At 35.5% G+C, this 19,116-nt stretch overlaps 1 protein-coding gene across 1 annotated transcript; it reads right to left on the reverse strand.

Moving 5' to 3' along the window:
• Positions 1–1,060: 1,060 nt before the first annotated feature.
• On the reverse strand, positions 1,061–11,107 carry LOC121739972 (TBC1 domain family member 20). The gene is made up of 9 exons (XM_042132637.1): positions 10,872–11,107; positions 10,575–10,703; positions 9,641–9,747; positions 8,637–8,774; positions 7,056–7,258; positions 5,987–6,203; positions 5,579–5,688; positions 5,095–5,292; positions 1,061–1,130 (listed from the first exon to the last, which is right to left on the reverse strand). The coding sequence occupies exons 1-9, from the start codon at positions 11,020–11,022 to the stop codon at positions 1,094–1,096; spliced, it is 1,290 nt and encodes a 429-aa protein (XP_041988571.1). The 5' UTR covers positions 11,023–11,107; the 3' UTR covers positions 1,061–1,093.
• Between the last annotated feature and the right edge of the window lie 8,009 nt (positions 11,108–19,116).

Consider the following 19,116-nt stretch of genomic DNA (forward strand, 5'->3'; position numbering starts at 1 on the left):
AGGCATCAGGTAGACATTCTGAAAAAATTTGATTCAAATTTACTCAGAAATAAAACATTATTTATTTATTTTAAACTTAATATGAAATTAAATATTTATTGTAAAACTTCAACAAAAACCTTTGTTTTTGTTGAATTTTATATAGTTGAGGTTGAATGCGTTTCTTTAATGGTTAGTTCACATCGTCGATGGTTTATGATGCTATTAAAATAATGTCGTTATGTGCAGACTACGCAGTAATGTGTAGCATGCCTCGCAATTTTCTAAATTCTTTGAGCATAATACCATCGTGTGAACTAACCCTAAATCTAGTATTGTTAGATCTGGGAGACAGAGAGAGCTGTGTGGCTGTGATACTTAAGTGTTCTCTGTGCTCTTTCAGTTTCAAAAGTCTATGTAATGTGCTGTCAAGATTCCAGTTAATTAATTCCAATCTTATTATCACTGGCAAGCCCTGTTACAAATCGCTAGATTTTATTCACTTCGTGCGAAACGCAAATTATATGAAGTATAAGTATGTATGTATCTCTATCTGTAAAGTGTAAAATTGGTTGTGCGAAAAGAACTGGTAACTTACAAAGAAAATTAATGTAAATAATTTAGAAAATATTATGAAAAGTTTTTATATTGGGTATGGGTAAAATTTGAAGTCAGTATCAAAATGATATGGTAAGTATATATGAGTAACAAAATGCACGCTTAGGTTATAAAAAATGTTAAGATGGAGAAATACTCGAATTAGCTAACGACCTTTTGTCCTTGTTGCTCAGTATAAAGCAGAACGAACGAACGAACAGATTATTGTGCTACAAGTCCTACAAAAATTTAATGGTAATTATTTCAAACAACGATCAAAGTAGTGATCTACTTTAAGGTATAGGAATATTGGGGTATACTTTTACGTATTGTCTAAGGTTGGGTTTAAAGAAAGTTAATTTCCTAATGTGGCCAAGATTGCCGAAAAGTGCAATATTGAAAGTAAAGTAAGGATTTGCACTAAAACTAGAAACATAATATTATGATAATGCCAAAAAGAACAGACATAAATAATAAGAATAAATAAATTAAATTCAACAAAAGTGTTTTATTGTCCTTAAGACCATTCAATTTCCTTCCTGTCGTCGTTAATCCTGTAATAGAAGAAATACAATATATGTGTTGTGTAATACTGTAGGCCTACTACGAAACTGTTTTGAGACTCAAACAATCGAACGAGAATGCTGCGTCCCACTCTAACAACGTCATTTCACGTTTGTTAGTGTGTTTAAAAAAGAGAATATAATCACGTAGTGGTGTTTACACACGGCGTCGCAGCGGCAGAATATAAATAAACACAAGGATGAGTAATGGAGCGTGCCGCTGTGCGCCGTGTGTGTAAACAGCCTTAGAGTAGGACGTGGCATTCTCGTTCGATTGTTTGAGTCTCAAAACGGTTTCGTGGTACGGCCCCTGATTAGTATAAATTACTACAACTTAGAAAGACAATAAACTTATTAAGGAATATTGTGACGCTACATGCGTACTGTACGTCTTGTACGTACATAGCGTACGGTACGCAACGTCTACGCGCACGCACGCAATGCGCTTCATATTAGTACGGAGCGCGATGATACTAAAACGTATAAACTGATAACCTTAAAACTTTATTTTACTTACAATGAAACACAAGCTCGTTATAAATATGTAATATTAAAACGCCAACATTATCTTATTTGCAACTCTATTAACTTAGTTCTAAATTCATGCGATAGTGACAGGTACAAATATACAAATAACCAGCTGTTCTATTAAAGCCTCTAACCCTATCGAATTGTAACAAACTATGTTATCTACAAAGATGCTGATTTACACGAGATCTATATCTTTACAAGAGATATAAGCAGGATGCATAAAATCACTGGATTTCGATGCTGGATCATCACTGTATCATAATTCATACCGCGTATAACATGCTTGCTGAATATGTTAACATATTTCAATCCAGTCCACAATCCAGTAGTTCTTGTATCAATGGAAATCAGCACTAAATATTAAATACAGTTTACATTTTTAAAGGGATACCTAATATAAATAATGATAGAATGAGAGCGGTTTCACACAATGTGATACGAATTACGATAAATCGAAAACTTCGTCGGACAAAATTTTATAACCGACAGGTACTTATACATTTCATACTATAATTTGTGCGTTCTAAGATGATATGGGTGACAGTTCTCATATTCCTTGCTACGGTTTTTCTTTACAAGAAAACAAAAAAATCAAAATGTAATAAATTGTATTCCATCTACAAAAACAAATGTTTTCTATAATTGTAAATGAATAAAAATTAAAAGTTTCTAAATGCTAACTTAATAATATAAAATTATATTATTAACTGTAAAATAGGAGTATAAAATTATTGTTACGAAAACATTTGAACACTGTCAGATGCATAAAACGGAACCTATGTCGATAGAGATTGACACTGTTAAATCGAAATCAAATCGATAAAAAAGGGCGGCCATCTTAAATCGCCGGCACGATTTCGTACTGACATTCAGTACGAAATCGATAATTTCGATTGCAAATCCTTTATGAAGGAATTCGATATTTTTCAATTATCGATTAATTTTTGTTAGGTAACTTCCCTACTTTTGTCAATTATAATGTGTCACGCACTCACGCATATCATCGTAAAACGCACAAACTATAGAATACGTCGTCAGACCTACATATTTTATCGGCCCGATATCGTATTAAAACCGCTTTAGTGCGAAATTAATATTAATTATTATCCAAAAAGTGATAGTGAGATAGTTCATACAATATAGTTTCCAATTTTATTGATGCTGATAAATAAATGTGTCGGTTTTATTACTGTATACGCGATAATATAAAAATTTAAAATACAATTAAGTTCATAAGTTTTATGCTTGTTTAGGCGCTTTGCAGACGACGGGGCGGAGCGGGCCGGTCAATTTCGCCGCGAACGATAGCACAAAGGGAATACTATATTACCAACGCACACGGCGGGCAAAAAGACCGTGCCGCAGGGGGCGCCGTGGTTCACACAAACCAGTTTACATGCAGTTAAACGCAGACGGCGAGTGCTTTGTGTGCGCGGCGCGGGCAACCGCAGACATCGACGGGTGTGCGCAGCGAAATTGACCGGCCCGCCCCGCCCCGTCGTCTGCAAAGCGCCTTAGAACCACACCATAACTTAATATACCTATATGTATTATCTTATGAAAAGTGGAAATTAAATAGGTAAAAGATCTTAAAATCACAATGTTAACTCACTCATCTCACATTATAGGTTCGCATTTTGCTTAAAAACATTAATATCTTAACCACATTTTCACATGTTGTGAATCGATTTATGATTTACAAATCAAATATTTGTAACTTTAACGGATAATGAAAAATGAACATCTAATTATATTTGCACATAAAATGGTAATTTATATGCGCTTAACAAAAGTAAATAAATGCATTCGTCTTAGGGGCTACCCATCTTGTGATTAATTATAAGTGATTAAATTGTTAGAAAAACTAAGAAAAAAACATTTCATTCCTACACCAGCAATCAGCGTTTCAGATAAAATAACTAGATAAGTACTCTTACAAGATTTGAAATTTCATAGGAAACAAAAGTTTTAAAGAATACATTATACCTACATGTTTAAAAAATAGGTTTCAATAATAATAATTTATATAATAGCACAGAAATATAAGTATATGTGAATTAATTATATTTAAAACGATTATATCAGTCTAAAATAATGACACCTAAATATAATGAGTATGAATTATACAAGAAGAATAAATAAGACTTTAACACAAATGTACAGATATCAAATTAATATCACATTTTAATATAATTTAACTAAACACAATGATAATTAATACTCAGATTTTCACTAAAACCAAAATGTTGATGTTATAATCAAGTAACCACGCACTGCAAGCACCTCAAAGGTCTCTCTTCACTGCATAGCCGACGTCGGCAACAATAATAGACAAAGTTATCAGGTTCATAATCACCTATTTGTCCATCATGGGGAAACATTAAGAGGCCGTATAAGGTCTGCCTTTTTTAGTTCATACTATACAATACGCAACAGAAATCCAATCTTTGAAGTTAAAAGTTAATTCATTTTTTGGGATTATTATTATAAACAAAATATCTTTCTGAAGCGCGGTCGCGAATCTTGTAATAGACATCGCATCGCTACTTGTCTCTTTCACGCGCCGTGCATAATATCGCTTGTACTCAGGTACGGGAAAGGAGAACTACAAAAAATTTTGGTGCAAATGAAAGAGACAAGACGTAGCAATGGGTCAATTAAAGTTATTGTATGTGCTTTGCGACCGTGCTATGGTGTATTATTATTTATTATGTATTTTACTATACATACATAGAAAAACCTAGAAACCTTATTGTTATTTTGCACCCGCGACATTACTTAGTGAAAATTAAATAAAGGAACATATTTTGTAACACATTACAAATAATTGTAAAAGGAGACTTATGCTCCCGTTGGATCTCAAATATCCAATTCTCACTCTCTTAATATTACATTATATTAACTAAATATCGAATATTACTCATAATAAAAGCGAAGCTTTCTACCGATTTGTCCGTTTAGTAACAATAAGGCTTCAGACATACCGACACGACGCGACGCAACGACATTTAAATCATGTGTGCTACATTTTGTGCATTTCAATTTCTTACCGTCAAAACAAGTTTAATTAAAATAATTTTAAATGATAGAAGAAATTTTATTCTAGCACCCGAAACTATTAATTTCATTTTCATTCAAATTTTAAAATTCTCTACTTAATTTATGTTTATTTAAATTAAAAAATTAAAAAGTTTGATGAGAAGGGTATAATTTCAAAATTATCATTTAAACACAAAATAAATATTTGCAAAAATGCATGTACCGTAATAGACAGCTCAAATTCATTTTAGCACATTCTACGAAAACATCTTGAATCCAGATATATATATTTATAGCACATATTATGTTGTCAAGAAGCATCACCTACGAAAACCTACGCATCGTTCAGTATCGGAACAGGACAAACCGGTAGGCGTGGCGCTACCTGAACAGATCGGGACGGTAGTAGGCGTATACGGCGAGCAGCGCAGCCGCTAGCGCGAGCGCGCCGCCGCGCGTGCGTAGGGGGCGGGGCAGGACTAGCGCCAATCGGGCGAGTCGAGCCCGCAGTCCGCTGCCGCCAGTACGCCGCACCTCGCGACGCCGCCGCATACGCTCCTCGTCGAGACGCCGCTGCTCCTCTCTGTATAAAACGAGTACAGTTTTGTTTTAGAATAAATTCGACAAGACATTTTTTTAACTTTCCTATTTTTTAAATTCGGAACTAACTCCACGAAAAGAAACGGAATGGAAAATTGTACTTTGTGAACAAAAAGTAATAAATTGTATATATTGTTGTGCCATATAAGACAGAAAGAGATATAAAATGAATGAAGCTTATTACTTGTAATTAGTTAGTTGGTATGTTTTTTCTAGGAACAAATGCCCGTATTACACATGTTGGATAAGTTTTGAATATTTTAACTTACTCTCTTTTTTCGAGAGCGGCGACTTCAGATTCGAGGTCGCTGGGATCGTTTTCCTTGTACAACTTCAGCGCAGTCACCAATATGTCTTCGAAAGGCAAGTCATCTGGTAACTGTAATAAAAAAACAAGGCCAGTTACACAATTTGGCAAACCAAAATACATGAAAAAAGGCTGCTATTACTGTAACAAGGAAGATAAGATAGAAAGAAGAGAAGATAGAAAGTGGCGGATTTTACAAACAGTAAATGAACTAATGTCAGTCAAGGTTTAGGTTGAAGCTTGTCGCGGATAATCATACCATTGCATCTCTCTTTTCATATTTATAAAAAAAAAACTTGTCATTTTCACAAACGATATCAAACTAGCGCTTATGTCCAAGATAATCGAAAATATCTCCTTAAAAACTCACCCTCGACAGCAGACAGTGCATCATGGCCATGTCCTCTTCACACGCCCGCACCTGCGGCGCGCGGTGCAGCACGATGGCGGCAGTCACGTACACGGGGAAGAGCGGCGGCGCGGCGAGGAAGTAGTCGTACAGGCGGACCACGTCCGAATACCGCGGCAGGCTGTGACCGAACCACGTGAGGTACCACGGCAGCGCGAACATCGTGCCCACGCCAGATCTGCAATAAAAAAATTGGTTGTCTGTAAAGTCGATTTAACCCATCAAGCCCCATAAGCTCACCGGTGAGCGCGACACAATAGAATAACAAGAGATTTCTAAGAATCCACGATCGAAGGATTAAGGACGGTAGTATGAAAACTACGAACTGAGCCGATCATGCCTCGTTCGTGCCGCGCTCTCGCTTGCGGAACGCAACAATGAGCGTAACGGGACAATGCCGTCATCTTTTTCCTAGTAGTTTCGTCTGTAGCATCGAGTTATTAGACGTTGTCACGACAAAAATATAAATTAAGTTGTTTGCAATAAAAAGACCGGCGCGCGCGGCTTACGACTGTCGCGATACATGGAATTGTACCTTTAGGAGCAGGTTATGTAATCCCTCTTTTATTTGTGCAGGGTGTAAAAACAAAAGTGTATATCATTTAGATTGTATAAGTATCCATTGTACAGAGTTCACCCTGAAAGTAGCAGCACTGAAAAAGTTACTATGGGAAATTCATGACGTCAGGGAATTCCTAATAATAAATAAAAACAATAAGAAGTCAAAAAACTTTTTTGGCGCCGCTGCTACTTCCACAGTAAACTTTATACAAAAGACACCCCAAAAGTATTATTACCTACATACCTACTTTATTTTGTACCTGACCTTGTACCATGAAACTGTTTTGAGACTCATGCAATCGGACGAGAACGCTGCGTCTTACTCTAACAAACGTGAAGTGAATGTCACGTCACGTTTGTTAGAGTAAGACGCGGCGTTCTCGTCCGATTGTTTGAGTCTCAAAACGGTTTCGTAGTAGACCTACTGTACAGTATTACATTATATTATGTAGTAATATTATGTACTCACTTTTCTAAGCAGTCAGCTAGATGCTCGTCAGCACGTCTCACAACGGGCAGCATGTAGTTCAGTAAATGCTGTGTCGGCTGCATGGTAGCCTGCATGAACGGGGCCAGGGGCGCCCCCGGGCCGTACGAGAGGCGGCAGAGTAGCGGAAAGGACGCTCGGTCACCGCACACCAAGAGGAGAGTTATAGCTACATCATGATAACCCTAAAAATAATAAATATGACATTTTAGAAAAGCATAAAAAGAAAACTTTCTATGTTTTACAAGCATATAAAAATACTTTAAGTATTGCTTACAAGTTGCAATAATGACGTCATCATACCGACGTTTCGAAGCGCGAAAAATCCGGGAAAAACGATAGAACGAGATAAAACATAATGCCATAAGGGCGTTCGCTGCGTTAAGCGTGCGAGCGTTATTACTGTGGCGAGCACACGGCGCGGGCGCCCGCGCCGGGCAGCCGCGGCTGGCACACACTCAACGCAGCAAACGCCCTAAAAGCCAGTAGATTTCTCAGCAGCTTTTTCGTGGTTAGCTGCAGCGTCGGTGTAGTAACCAAAAATACATAAAAAGGTAACTTTAGAAAAGATTAAAGTAATATATTATTATTTATATTATAATAATATTGACGACCTCCGTGGCTCAATGGTTAGAGTGTGTGTAAGAGTGTGCAACTCGAGCCGGGGGTCGCGGGTTCGAATCCCGCCGATGGAACAAAAAGTTTTTCAATGTTCCTGGGTCATGGATGTGTATTAAATATGTGTAGGTATGATATAATAAAAATCTTAAATATATGTATAGTATAAAAGTATTAAATATATTTCCGTTGTCTGGTACCTGTAACACAAGTCCTTCAGGTACTTAGCACGGGGCCAGACTGACGTGGTGTGAAGCGTCCATAGATATTATTATTATTATAATAATATGATTATTATTTATATTATTTTTATTATAATAATAAGAAATTCTCATTCATTTACAATGTAGTGTAAAACAAAATATCTACTGTGGTCAAATTATTGTTTTAAAACCAGGGTTTCTTGCTATTGCTTCTATGTGCCTGCTTTATATTTAGTTTAACAATAAATAACAATAACAAATACACAGCAGTGAGTAATACAAAATTGTTAAATGCAATCAAGTAGTGACTGCACTGTTATCACTTTTGGTTTAAACTCACTGATAAGAGAAAATCAATCAGTGAAACATAAATAACGAATGAGTATTTTCTTTATCCTATGTATTTGCATATATATTTTATCATTAATTACTCAGAAGTAGTAACTTGAAAATACCCATAAACAAAAACATTTAAATGCAAACTAAGTAGGTCATTACTTGGAAAAATACTCATCTTATAATAAAAATTACATATTATATTTTCCATTAAGCCTGTGTTCAAAACAAAATAATTATTTTCCACATGGAGTTTAAGCATTTTAAAATTACGTTTTCTTACTATTTAAATTATTTATAGTCAAAAGAAGAAGGGTCATTTTTGTATGGAACCTGTGCTAACACAGTTGGAAGAATATGCCCATTCTTCTTTGGATGTAATATAAAAGATTTGTGAGTTTAGTACCTGATAGTATTTTAAGTGCGGATACTTAATGATAACTCGCAGAATGAGAACAGTGAGTTGATCCTGTAGAGCTACTCTCTGTTCGTATGGAATGCCAGGGGGAAACCTCTTCAGAGACCTGTTCACATCCAACACGACCTAAAACCAAAAACAAACAACAGAGTTAATAAACTAAAACTGGCAATTATAACTATAGTTTGATTATGGAGCACTTAGAAATATGAATACTGACCCATCTCTGCTTGTCTCCTTCATGACAAGGGTTTGAATTCAAACTAATGCACTACTGTCGGAAATCTGCTGAAATGTGGTTGCAATGTATTTGAGCAAGAAGCAAAAACCAACTAGATACTTTGTTTACTCTTAACGGTTTGTTTGTAAAAATATATTTGTTTTTACTTTAAAAACAATTTATCTAGTTACTCTAATAGTTAGTATCTTGTTTTACAATCTAGAATCCGAATCTATGAAACTTTCGAAAAAGGTTTAATAATAATATAAGGTATAATACTTAATTATAAAATATAATTAATTTTACTTTATGGTGAAAGTTTCTGTTATGAAATTTTTATGCCTGAAAATGTGCAGAGTACATTACATAACAATGTGATGAAAGAAGACAATGGTTTATAGCCTATTGGCATACATAAAGTTTTGTTAAGAATTTTTAAGCAACCATCATAATATGTACCAAAGCCTTGTAGAGGTCAACAATGAAACTAAAATATGTAATAATATAATGTATTTTGCCGCTTTCCAAAACATGGGATTAGGCAGGCCCAATGACGTGATAGAACATAGTCCCATATAAGGTTCCAACAGACAAACGTAACAGACTTAGGGCCTGTTTCTCCGCTTCCTAATAAGGCTATCCACCACTTAACTTGGCAGATGAAGTATGTAGAATCTGTCAAAAAAGTTGTGAATAGCCTATTCGGCACTTTATCAGAAAGTGGTGAAACAGGCCCTTAATAAAATAGTACTTTTAAATATAAAAAAAATACCTGATTATATTCAGAATGTGTTGAGAGCTCATCAAGAGATGGTGGTTCTGTCATCTCTTCTTGTGTTACGCCCACTAGAAGCGGCCATATTTTCCGTCTATATTCATCTGCAACATACAGAAGCAGATTAAAAATAATAATTTAATTGTATACAATGCTTTAACAACACTGCTACTCACATTAAAATTGCCTCATAGTTACTCAAAACGCAAATTGCATTACGTAACAACAATCAGGCATCACAGTGAAAGTACAGAGGCATGCAATATGATTTTTCACGACACACAAGAAATTAAAAAATTTAATCTTACATTGCTTAGGTAACACACATTAATTGTTTGTTGCATACTTACTATGATTATGTTCAATTACTAATTTCTTAATATTATGCTCTTATGTCCTAAGTTTACAATTAAAATATTTCATAGGATTTTTGAACTCCTTTAATATGAAAATAATTATTGTTACATTGAATTTTTATTGTATAAGAAAATAAGACACAATTGAAATATATTTAAATTTTATATTGATTATTGTGTTTACATAATTTTAAATTTGCTTAAGCTATTTTGCTACTATCTAGAAACTTTATCAAAGCATAAAAAATTATTTTTATGGTTAGAAAATAAATCAATAACCTTATATTTTTAAAATGAACTTCACTTAATTTAAATCTTACTTTACTTAAATAGATGCTTACACATAACATAGCATACCACTATCACTTACAAGGAACGACAAAAGTCATTCTTAGTAGTAATATGTAAACATTTGATTGTTGGTAAAATAGTGCATAATATTGTCCCTTAGGTAACAATGCCTAGTAAGTCTGAAAAAGTTTTCAGGACAGACAAAAACTTTATATTTCATAACAAATGATTTTAAATTTTTGCAGCCTAAGCGACGATATAGTATAATAATATTGACAAATTACCTGATATCAAACCACCCTTGCTTCTAGCAAGTTCTTTCCATTGCTCCACATTGACTATGTCTGGATTATCCAAGTATTCTTCGATTTGTTTTCGTTTCTCAGTAAGAAATGTATCCTCGAATTCGAATTCTGGAAATATGAAGCCTTATTACTTACTACACAAGCTGTAATTAGACATGGAAACCAGGAGCAAGTTAAAGATTTCGAAGTACTAAACGAAAGAATATAAGGATGAAATGTTGATGAAAGTTTTTATGACATTGAAACCATATTAATGGCTTTGTTTACAATACATACCTTGGTCGAATTTTAATTCGGAAGGTGTAGAGATGTCATCAATATTTTTTGCATGATTCAAGTGTGAATTTTGATTGAAAGATATTGGAGAACAGTCGCCATTGATACTACTTTTATCACTGATTTCACCATCTGAATTTATAGATTCCATTGTAAAAGAAAGTATTCTAGTAAAACCATTACAACATCTTCAATTTTATTAATTTCTTGCAAGAGTAACTGGATGACATGACAATCACAAATGACAAATGACAGTTTGCCGACCACTGTCCACTGGGCACTGACAGCTGACAAGCAAATGACAATTTTTTTTGCTTTCGGCACTTCGGTTATATAACAATGGCCAGTGTCGAGTATAAAATATATGGCGGGAAAATAATCACTTTTTCACATTTCCGGCAAAACTCCAAACAAATGACAATATCTTGTGACAGTTTTTAGGGTTCCGTACCCAAAGGGTGAAAACGGGACCCTATTCATGAGACTTCGATGTCTGTGTGTCTGTCTGTCTCCAGGCTGTATCTCAAGAATCGCGGGGCTAAAATGGTAACTTTTAGCAATTCCTCTCAATTAATTCAGCGACGATATTACGAGCAATATCGTCGGTGATTCATCTAATTTTGTAAAATAACGTCCTACGTCAATGGCAATTAAATTCATTAGCAGATTCATAATTGAAACTGTATTGCCATTCTGAAAAACATAAAAACGAACATGACCGGTTTTTTTTCTACATTTATTTATGATTTTTTGAATGATCCACGAAATATTTGATAAAATTGTTATATTTTATGTATTAAACTGTACATTTATTGTATATTTGTTCATTAAAATCATTTTATAACTAAAAACAAAATGTTGTTTAATAATTTCACCATAATCTTCAAATATCGTTATATTTTCGTAACGTTACTACCGCAAGGGCATCTATGCCTATATAACAATATGAAAATTTAACTGATACTTGAAGTTATTAATTATATGGAAACATAATATGGTGATTTTGATTTAAAGAGAAGTCTCCTAAGCATGTTATGCTACCAAAAAGTAAGATTTTGCACCAAGGTATGCTATGGTTCCGAAGATACTAAGAGAACTCCGGATTCCTTATAGATAAAAGTTTGGGGGTTCCGGCGTTGTTTTACGAAGAAAGCATATTATTATGCTACTATGTAAATTACATTCATCATCATCATCATCACTACCATCACACCACAGACCAATTATACATAAGACTCTTGAATCCCATAAAAAACAGCGTGTCTGCAGTTTTTTGTTCTCATCTGAACGATAGATGGCGTTGAGTGTATCGAATTAGCCTAACAAATAAAAAATACAATAAATAAATGCACCATCTAGTAGACTATTTTTAAAACACGTTCACAAACTGCAAAATTCTCCCAAAGATGTCGCTGATTAATTTTAATCGGAAATGACATTTATTAAAGCTTTCTTAACTCTTTTAGTTTTTGGCTCTTTTAAAATATCTATATTTTTTTTATAAATATAGATACTAAAAAAAATGTTTTTTTTATTCCGTCGGCGGGAATCGAACCCGCGACTCCCGGCTTGAGCTACCAATGCGCTCATCCATCTGTTTTTCTGACATTATGTATTTCTATTGCCGCTATAATACTAATTACTAAAAACAAAATAAATTAAATATTTAAGGCGGGCTATATGTAGCTTCACTCTGCATCCTCTATCAGTTGTATCACGGGGAGTGCTCTGAGGAATTGTTCGGAATCACAGTTCCTGCAACTTTTCGCCATCGCCCCACGCGAAAAATATACTTACCATCCTTATCACCTTGATGAGTGGCAGTCTTCCACCGTGCATTTTTCGCGTAACTTTCTGCCGCGCACTGTAAAACTCTGGAACGAACTGTCACCAGCAGTATTTCCGGACCTATACGACCTGCAAACCTTCAAGAAGAGAGCGTATTCCCTCTTAAAAGGCCGGCAACGCACCTGCAGCTCTTCTGATGTTGCGAGTATCCATGGGCGACGGTATTGCTTTCCATCAGATGACTCACGACTCACAAAATTATGCTCGTTTGGCCTCACCCTAAGGGTTCCTTGTTGACTACGGAACCCTAAAATATGCGTCATGTCGATTTTTTTTTGTGAAATAAGGGGGCAAACGGCAAACGGCAAACGGCTCACTGTTCACTGAATAATTAAATTAATCAACAATCTTGCGCGTAAATAAATAGTACGAGCACACCCGCGTGCACTGTGCAGTGTTCGCTGTAAATAAGAACAAGTATGACAACGCGGTACAAGACGGTAAGTATAGATGTCCGCATCTGGCACAGTAAAATTTAATACTGACAGACAGACGGCCTGACAGACCGAAACTATAAGGGTTCCTTGTTGACTACGGAACCCTAAAAAATAGGTAAGCACAAATCTTGCGAAAAAACTTTGGTGCTCGAAGTTGGGCTTTGAGTGAGATTTCGTGCGTCTACTAACATGAACGGAAGGTGTCTCGTCGAACTGGCATCGTTGCATACCAAAAATTACCGTTAAAAATATCAGTATTAATAACGTTATTTTTATACCTATAGGTATCTTAATATGTTACCCACAGACTTGTATGAATATTAACGAAATGTGTGGCGTCGAACTGGCAACGTCGCATACCAGAAAATAACGATATTTTTACCGGTAATAATAACGGCGTTCTTAAACTATATTTAAATGTTATATTACCTACTAGATATCGTTAAAAATATCGTTAAACTACCCTTATAAAAATAACGGTACGTAACGGTAATTTTTCTAGTAATCGATAACGTTATGAAGCCATGTTATATGCTGGCAACATTTTTTACTTTAGTCATGTTTGTATACAAATTACAAACTTCAAAGTTTTGAAACCGACTTTGTAATTTTAAATTTCTTTAGTTATACAATTTCTATAATGTAGGTATTACGACATAAGAATAGTTCTAAGATCAAAGATGACGTTTATAGTAACATTTGATGATTCTGCTATTTGACAGAAAAGCAATTCGGTTTTATTGGACCATTTTTACGACTTTTCATAGAAAAATGTCAAACAAAAATGAATTGCTTAGTACGAATCATTAAATGAATTGCACGTTAAGAGAAGTTTAAAAATGAATCGTAAATGATTCATTGTATGATTCAACTAAGCGACCATTTTAGCCCCGCCGCTATAGCTTGAGTTCTGAAATTTTCACAGATTGTGTATATCTGTTGCTGCTATAACAACAAATACTAAAAATAAAATAAAATTAATATTTAAAGGGGGCCCCCATACAACAAATGTGATTTTTTGGCCTTTTTTGCTCGATATCAATAATGGCAACAGGTAGGCACTTGATATTTTCACGAAGGCCTTAATTATATGTCTACTTCACTATTTAAGAATAATATTAAAATAAAAAATTAAGGGGGGCTCTCATACAAAAACACAAATTGTCGCCTATTTTTCCTCTCTAACGGTACGGAACCCTTCGTGAGCGAGTCCGACTCGCACTTGGCCAATTATTTTTTTCTTATGGCACTTCGGCTATATAACCATGGCCAGTGTCGAGTATAATAATAATATTATGGCGGGAAAACATTATATGTAAAGGGCCCCGAAGACGATCAAACGGTTTGACTCAAACACGTAAATTTTGGTTTGACTCAAACCGATTTGATCGTTTACAAAGCTAGTTTGAACGGTTTGTCAAACATTTACGTGTTTGAAGCTTGTTTGATGAAATTAAGCTCATTAAATAAAGATTTAAAAAAAAAAAAATCATATTTTCGTTGTGTTTGACGCGCCGTTTGATCGTGTTCCGACGCGTTTGAAGGTTTGATCGAACCCGGCTTAGTTTAGTGCTGGATTATGAAGAAGAAAAAAATAAAGAAGCTGTAGTTTCTAGCACTTTCTGTAGATGTTTGTGGGTAAAACGATATTATGCTAGTCCATAGTCCATACCATTCTTTGGACCAGTCTTTTTTTTTATGAAATAAGGGGGCAAACGAGCAAACGGGTCACCGCAACTTCCGTCGCCCATGGACACTCGCAGCATCAGAAGAGCTGCAGGAGCGTTGCAGGCCTTTTAAGAGGGAATAGGGTAATAGGGGAGGGTAGAGATGGGAAGGGAATAGGGGAGGGTAGGGAAGGGAATAGGTTAGGGGATGGGGCCTCTGGTAAACTCACTCACTCGGCGAAACACAGCGCAAGCGCTGTTTCAAGCCGGTTTTCTGTGAGAACGTGGTATTTATCCGGTCGAGCCGGCCCATTCGTGCCGAAGCATGGCTCTCCCACGTATAATTTGCGGCCGGCCATAGCCTGGAGACAGACAGACAGACGGACAAACGTCGAAGTCTCAGTTGTAGGGTCCCGTTTTTACCCTTTGGGTAGGGAACCCTAAAAACACGCTAATCATTTATTTTCTTCAAAAAATTTTAACAAATTATTGCCTTGTCATTAGCTTTTAACTAGTTTTTATTATTCGTAACTTTTAACGTAGCTTTTAGGTAACCCATAAATCCCCAAGCGACAGCCGGCTGCCGCATAAACTAAAAATCTGTTGTGTCTGCAATACCCGATGGAGGTGTTAATACGTAGGTCTATGCAAAGTTTTAAATTAATAGACTATAACTGGAGATAGGTAAAAATGTGCCCAAAGATCCCGTTACATAGGTACATAGATACATACATACAGCCCAAGCTTATAAAAGCGTGTTCAAAATAAGTTCAATATTTACAGAGTCCTTGATAATATTGTTAACATTCCTAGGGCGGGTCTAGAGAAAACATATTTAAGCTATCCGTCTGTTTACCTACGGACGAATTTATTATTAATTAATTACAGTTTAACCGATTTTATGTAATTATTTCATAATAATTGTTTCCTATTATAGGTATCTAAACATCGAATTGTTGTACAATTGAAATTAATAAATTATGTTACATACAAAATGCGTTAGGATCTACTTCCCTTAAAGGTAACTTCAAAGTAATAATAATAATAATAAACATTTATTCAACATTCACAAAGTCGTAAATCATATAGGAGAAGGTGATAATGTGGCCCCCACTTTTTATCAAGCTTAATTAAAAAAATATAGGAGTCAGAAACCTAAAAATATACATTATGGGACTTCTTATTCATTTGTTTAAACATGTCTTATTGGGGAATAAATAAAACTCGAACTTACAGGATAATCGAAACTAGTTATTAATTATTCTTATTTAATTACATTAGGTATTTTCAGATCAAGTGTGTGACTCCCACAGCAAAAATCACAAATATAATAATTATAGTCACCTTCGGAGACCCCACAGGCTACATGAGCCCATAAATCACAACTTTGACGCTGTACCCATGGCTCTCCAGCTCTCTCATTGGAATAAATTGTGTCGCAGAACGTAAACGGCACGTCGGCGTTTACAGAAACCATATTTGTGTATGAGTCGGCATAATCAGTATTTACTAGTGACCGACCGAACTTTCGGTTTCGGTTTCGGCCAGTATCGGCCAAAAAATTTAGTTTCGGCCTTAGTTTCGGTTTCGGCCAAAATATAGCCGAAACTTTCGGCCCCGCCGAAACTCATGCGTGGTTCGGTAAACTTTACAGTTAACTCGACGTGCTTGCTTGCCAGCGAGGTCCCGGCTCAGTTCGCCACCATCTATTCATTTAGTTTTGAGATTATATTGTGTTCCAGATTAGTCCCAAATCAGAAATTAGCACTTCGTTTTATTTTCATTAACTTGTCTAATGTCTAAACTTATTTTTATCGAAATTATATTATTGAATTTTATTTCTACGACAAACGCAGGCTTATCTATATATGTAAAATGGATTTTCAATTGTGTTAGTAACGCTAAAACTCGAAAACGGCTGAACGGATTGAATGGATTGGGATCGATTGTCTTAAAATATTCGTAGAAGTCCAGGGAAGATTTTAAAGTGACACGAAGTTCACCGGGACAGCTAGTTTAATATAAATATTTATTGGCAAATTACGTGCTACATAATATAATGATATAACAATATAACAATGTTTCCCAAACAAGCGATTTAGTAAATTCTATGATAAATTGATTATAATATTGTGTGTGAACTTTATTTACTTAAGAATTTTGTTTGACTGTCAGATTATAGGATATATTATGATATATCTTGTGAGATTTATTAGTCAATCATCTCGCCTCACTCTTTTCCTTTTACCACGCGTTTTATTTAAATATTTAAAATTAGCTTTTAACTATGGACACGCAATCTCTTAGACCATTCCTACCCTGCTAGAATCTTATCTAGTACGTCGTTAATGTCTAAGGGAGGATTTCACCAATCACACATCTTCGTTTTATAAAACTTAGTTCTCATTAAATGCGTTCCTACGGGGATGTAAATCTCGTTCTTTTTTTCAAATTGATTTTATAATCTTCTCATATTTGTCTGTATAAACATGTATAAATACGTTTAGAACTGGTTTAGTGTGCGCTAAGTGCCTTCAATTTCTTTGGTGAAATCGCACCTGCTTGGAATCGTATAAAAAACGGATAAAGGAACGGATTATAGTACAAAAAAGTTTTTAGGGAACATAGGTATTCGAGTCTAAGATTAATAATATTTATTTTAAGGAATGTCGCAAAAAGTAAAAAATTCAATGTGGTACTTTTTCTTTAGTATAAAAAGTTGTGATTTATGTTAAAAATCCATAAATTTCAGTAAATAATCGTAATTTTTAATGTTTTACCCAGTTTCGGTTTCGGTTTCGGCCGAAACTGAGAGTTAGGCCGAAAGTTCGGTTTCGGCTGAAAAATCAGTTTCGGTCGGACACTAGTATTTACGGTGTCTTCGACACTTACAGAGCTACTGCTGGGTATTGTAATTTGTAGTGTATCTCTTGCGTCAAACGGCATTCTCACCAGCGCCTTCTCCATAGTGGTCATGTCTTCCACGTCATGAAACACTCTTACATGTAATCAGTAGCGGCGTTAGGGGCGGGCGACGTTGGGCGACCGCCCAGGGGCGCCGGATAAAAATGGGCGCTGAAGGCAAACAAAAGTGGCGCTAAATTTCTTCAGCACTATCAGCACCCTGGGCGCCGATGAAATCACGCCCAGGGCGCTGGGAGTGCCAAAACCGGCTCTGCATGTAATGTGACCCATTACGATCAATGTGAGGGGGCCGAATTACAATAAATGCTAATATTTAAACCAGAGGTTCCCAAACTTAACCAACTAACCAACATAAGCCCACTTTTAAGGTGTTGGTGCATGAAATATTGAGCACGTCAATGATCACAAAATTATTATAGTGATTAATTATTCTACAAAAGCGCCAAGTTACACTAGGGGCATTACAATTTTAAGTATGTCGCGTCAGGATTACAAAGAAAAATATTATTTACGTTTACGTCTATGACATCACTTGAGTAATAATTATTCAGAAAAGTGGCACGTTTCCACGAATCACGATATAGCTTAGAGTTCTAGCACGTAGTTCCCGCGCACCAGCAAGGCTCATAGGCGGAGTTCAGACACGACTTTAACTAGGCGGGCGGGCAGCACGGCATCGGCGAGTCTTGAGTCTTCAGTCTTCACTCTTCACACACTCTTTCTGAATATGGAATATGCAAGTTCTTACAAAAACAATTTCTGAGCTTCTTATGACATTGGCTGCCTATATTTATAGTATTTATAGGAGAAGTCAAGTCGGGTCACCAAATACATTTTTATAGACCCCCGTTAACGACTTGTGGACCCCCATGTTTTTTTTCACGCAAGCGTAGACACCTCCCGTGGACCCCTGGCAGCCTCTGTTGGATTTGTACGGTACTAAATTAGTAGCATGACGCGAGTATCCCGTTGCACCAAAATTATACTGGAAAGCGTTGTTAAAACTTTAAAAAATTGAAGGGGGCCAATATAAATGTGCAGGGGCCACATTACAAGCTGTATATAATATTATCTATTGAATATTGTATTAATCTACCTCGCATAAATCATACTTCATAGTTTTATATTGTCGGCAATCGTTGTTTTAATTTTCAGAAATAGAAAACGAAAATTGTTGAGCTCTATTAATTAACATGAGTTATACTAATATCAGTAAGTATATAAATATAATATACTCAATATATTATGTATAACTCTACAACAATATGGGACTCTACCGTTCACATTATATCGACAAATGACTTTTTTTAATCAATGAGAAAAACTGAAGAAACTTTGAAGCAATTATAATGTACCGCTGTAAGTCAC

This window comes from Aricia agestis, chromosome 1, assembly GCF_905147365.1.
Source record: "Aricia agestis chromosome 1, ilAriAges1.1, whole genome shotgun sequence".
Classification (NCBI taxonomy): Eukaryota; Metazoa; Arthropoda; class Insecta; order Lepidoptera; family Lycaenidae; genus Aricia; species Aricia agestis.

Coding starts and splice junctions, on each gene's coding strand:
- LOC121739972 (XM_042132637.1), bottom strand. CDS start 11,022: ATGGAATCTATAAATTCAGATGGTGAAATCAGTGATAAAAGTAGTATC. Junction 7,259..8,636: donor CGCACTTAAAATACTATCAG/GTACTAAACTCA, acceptor TATTATTTTTAG/GGTTATCATGATGTAGCTAT. Junction 1,131..5,094: donor TACCGTCCCGATCTGTTCAG/GTAGCGCCACGC, acceptor CTTCTATTACAG/GATTAACGACGACAGGAAGG.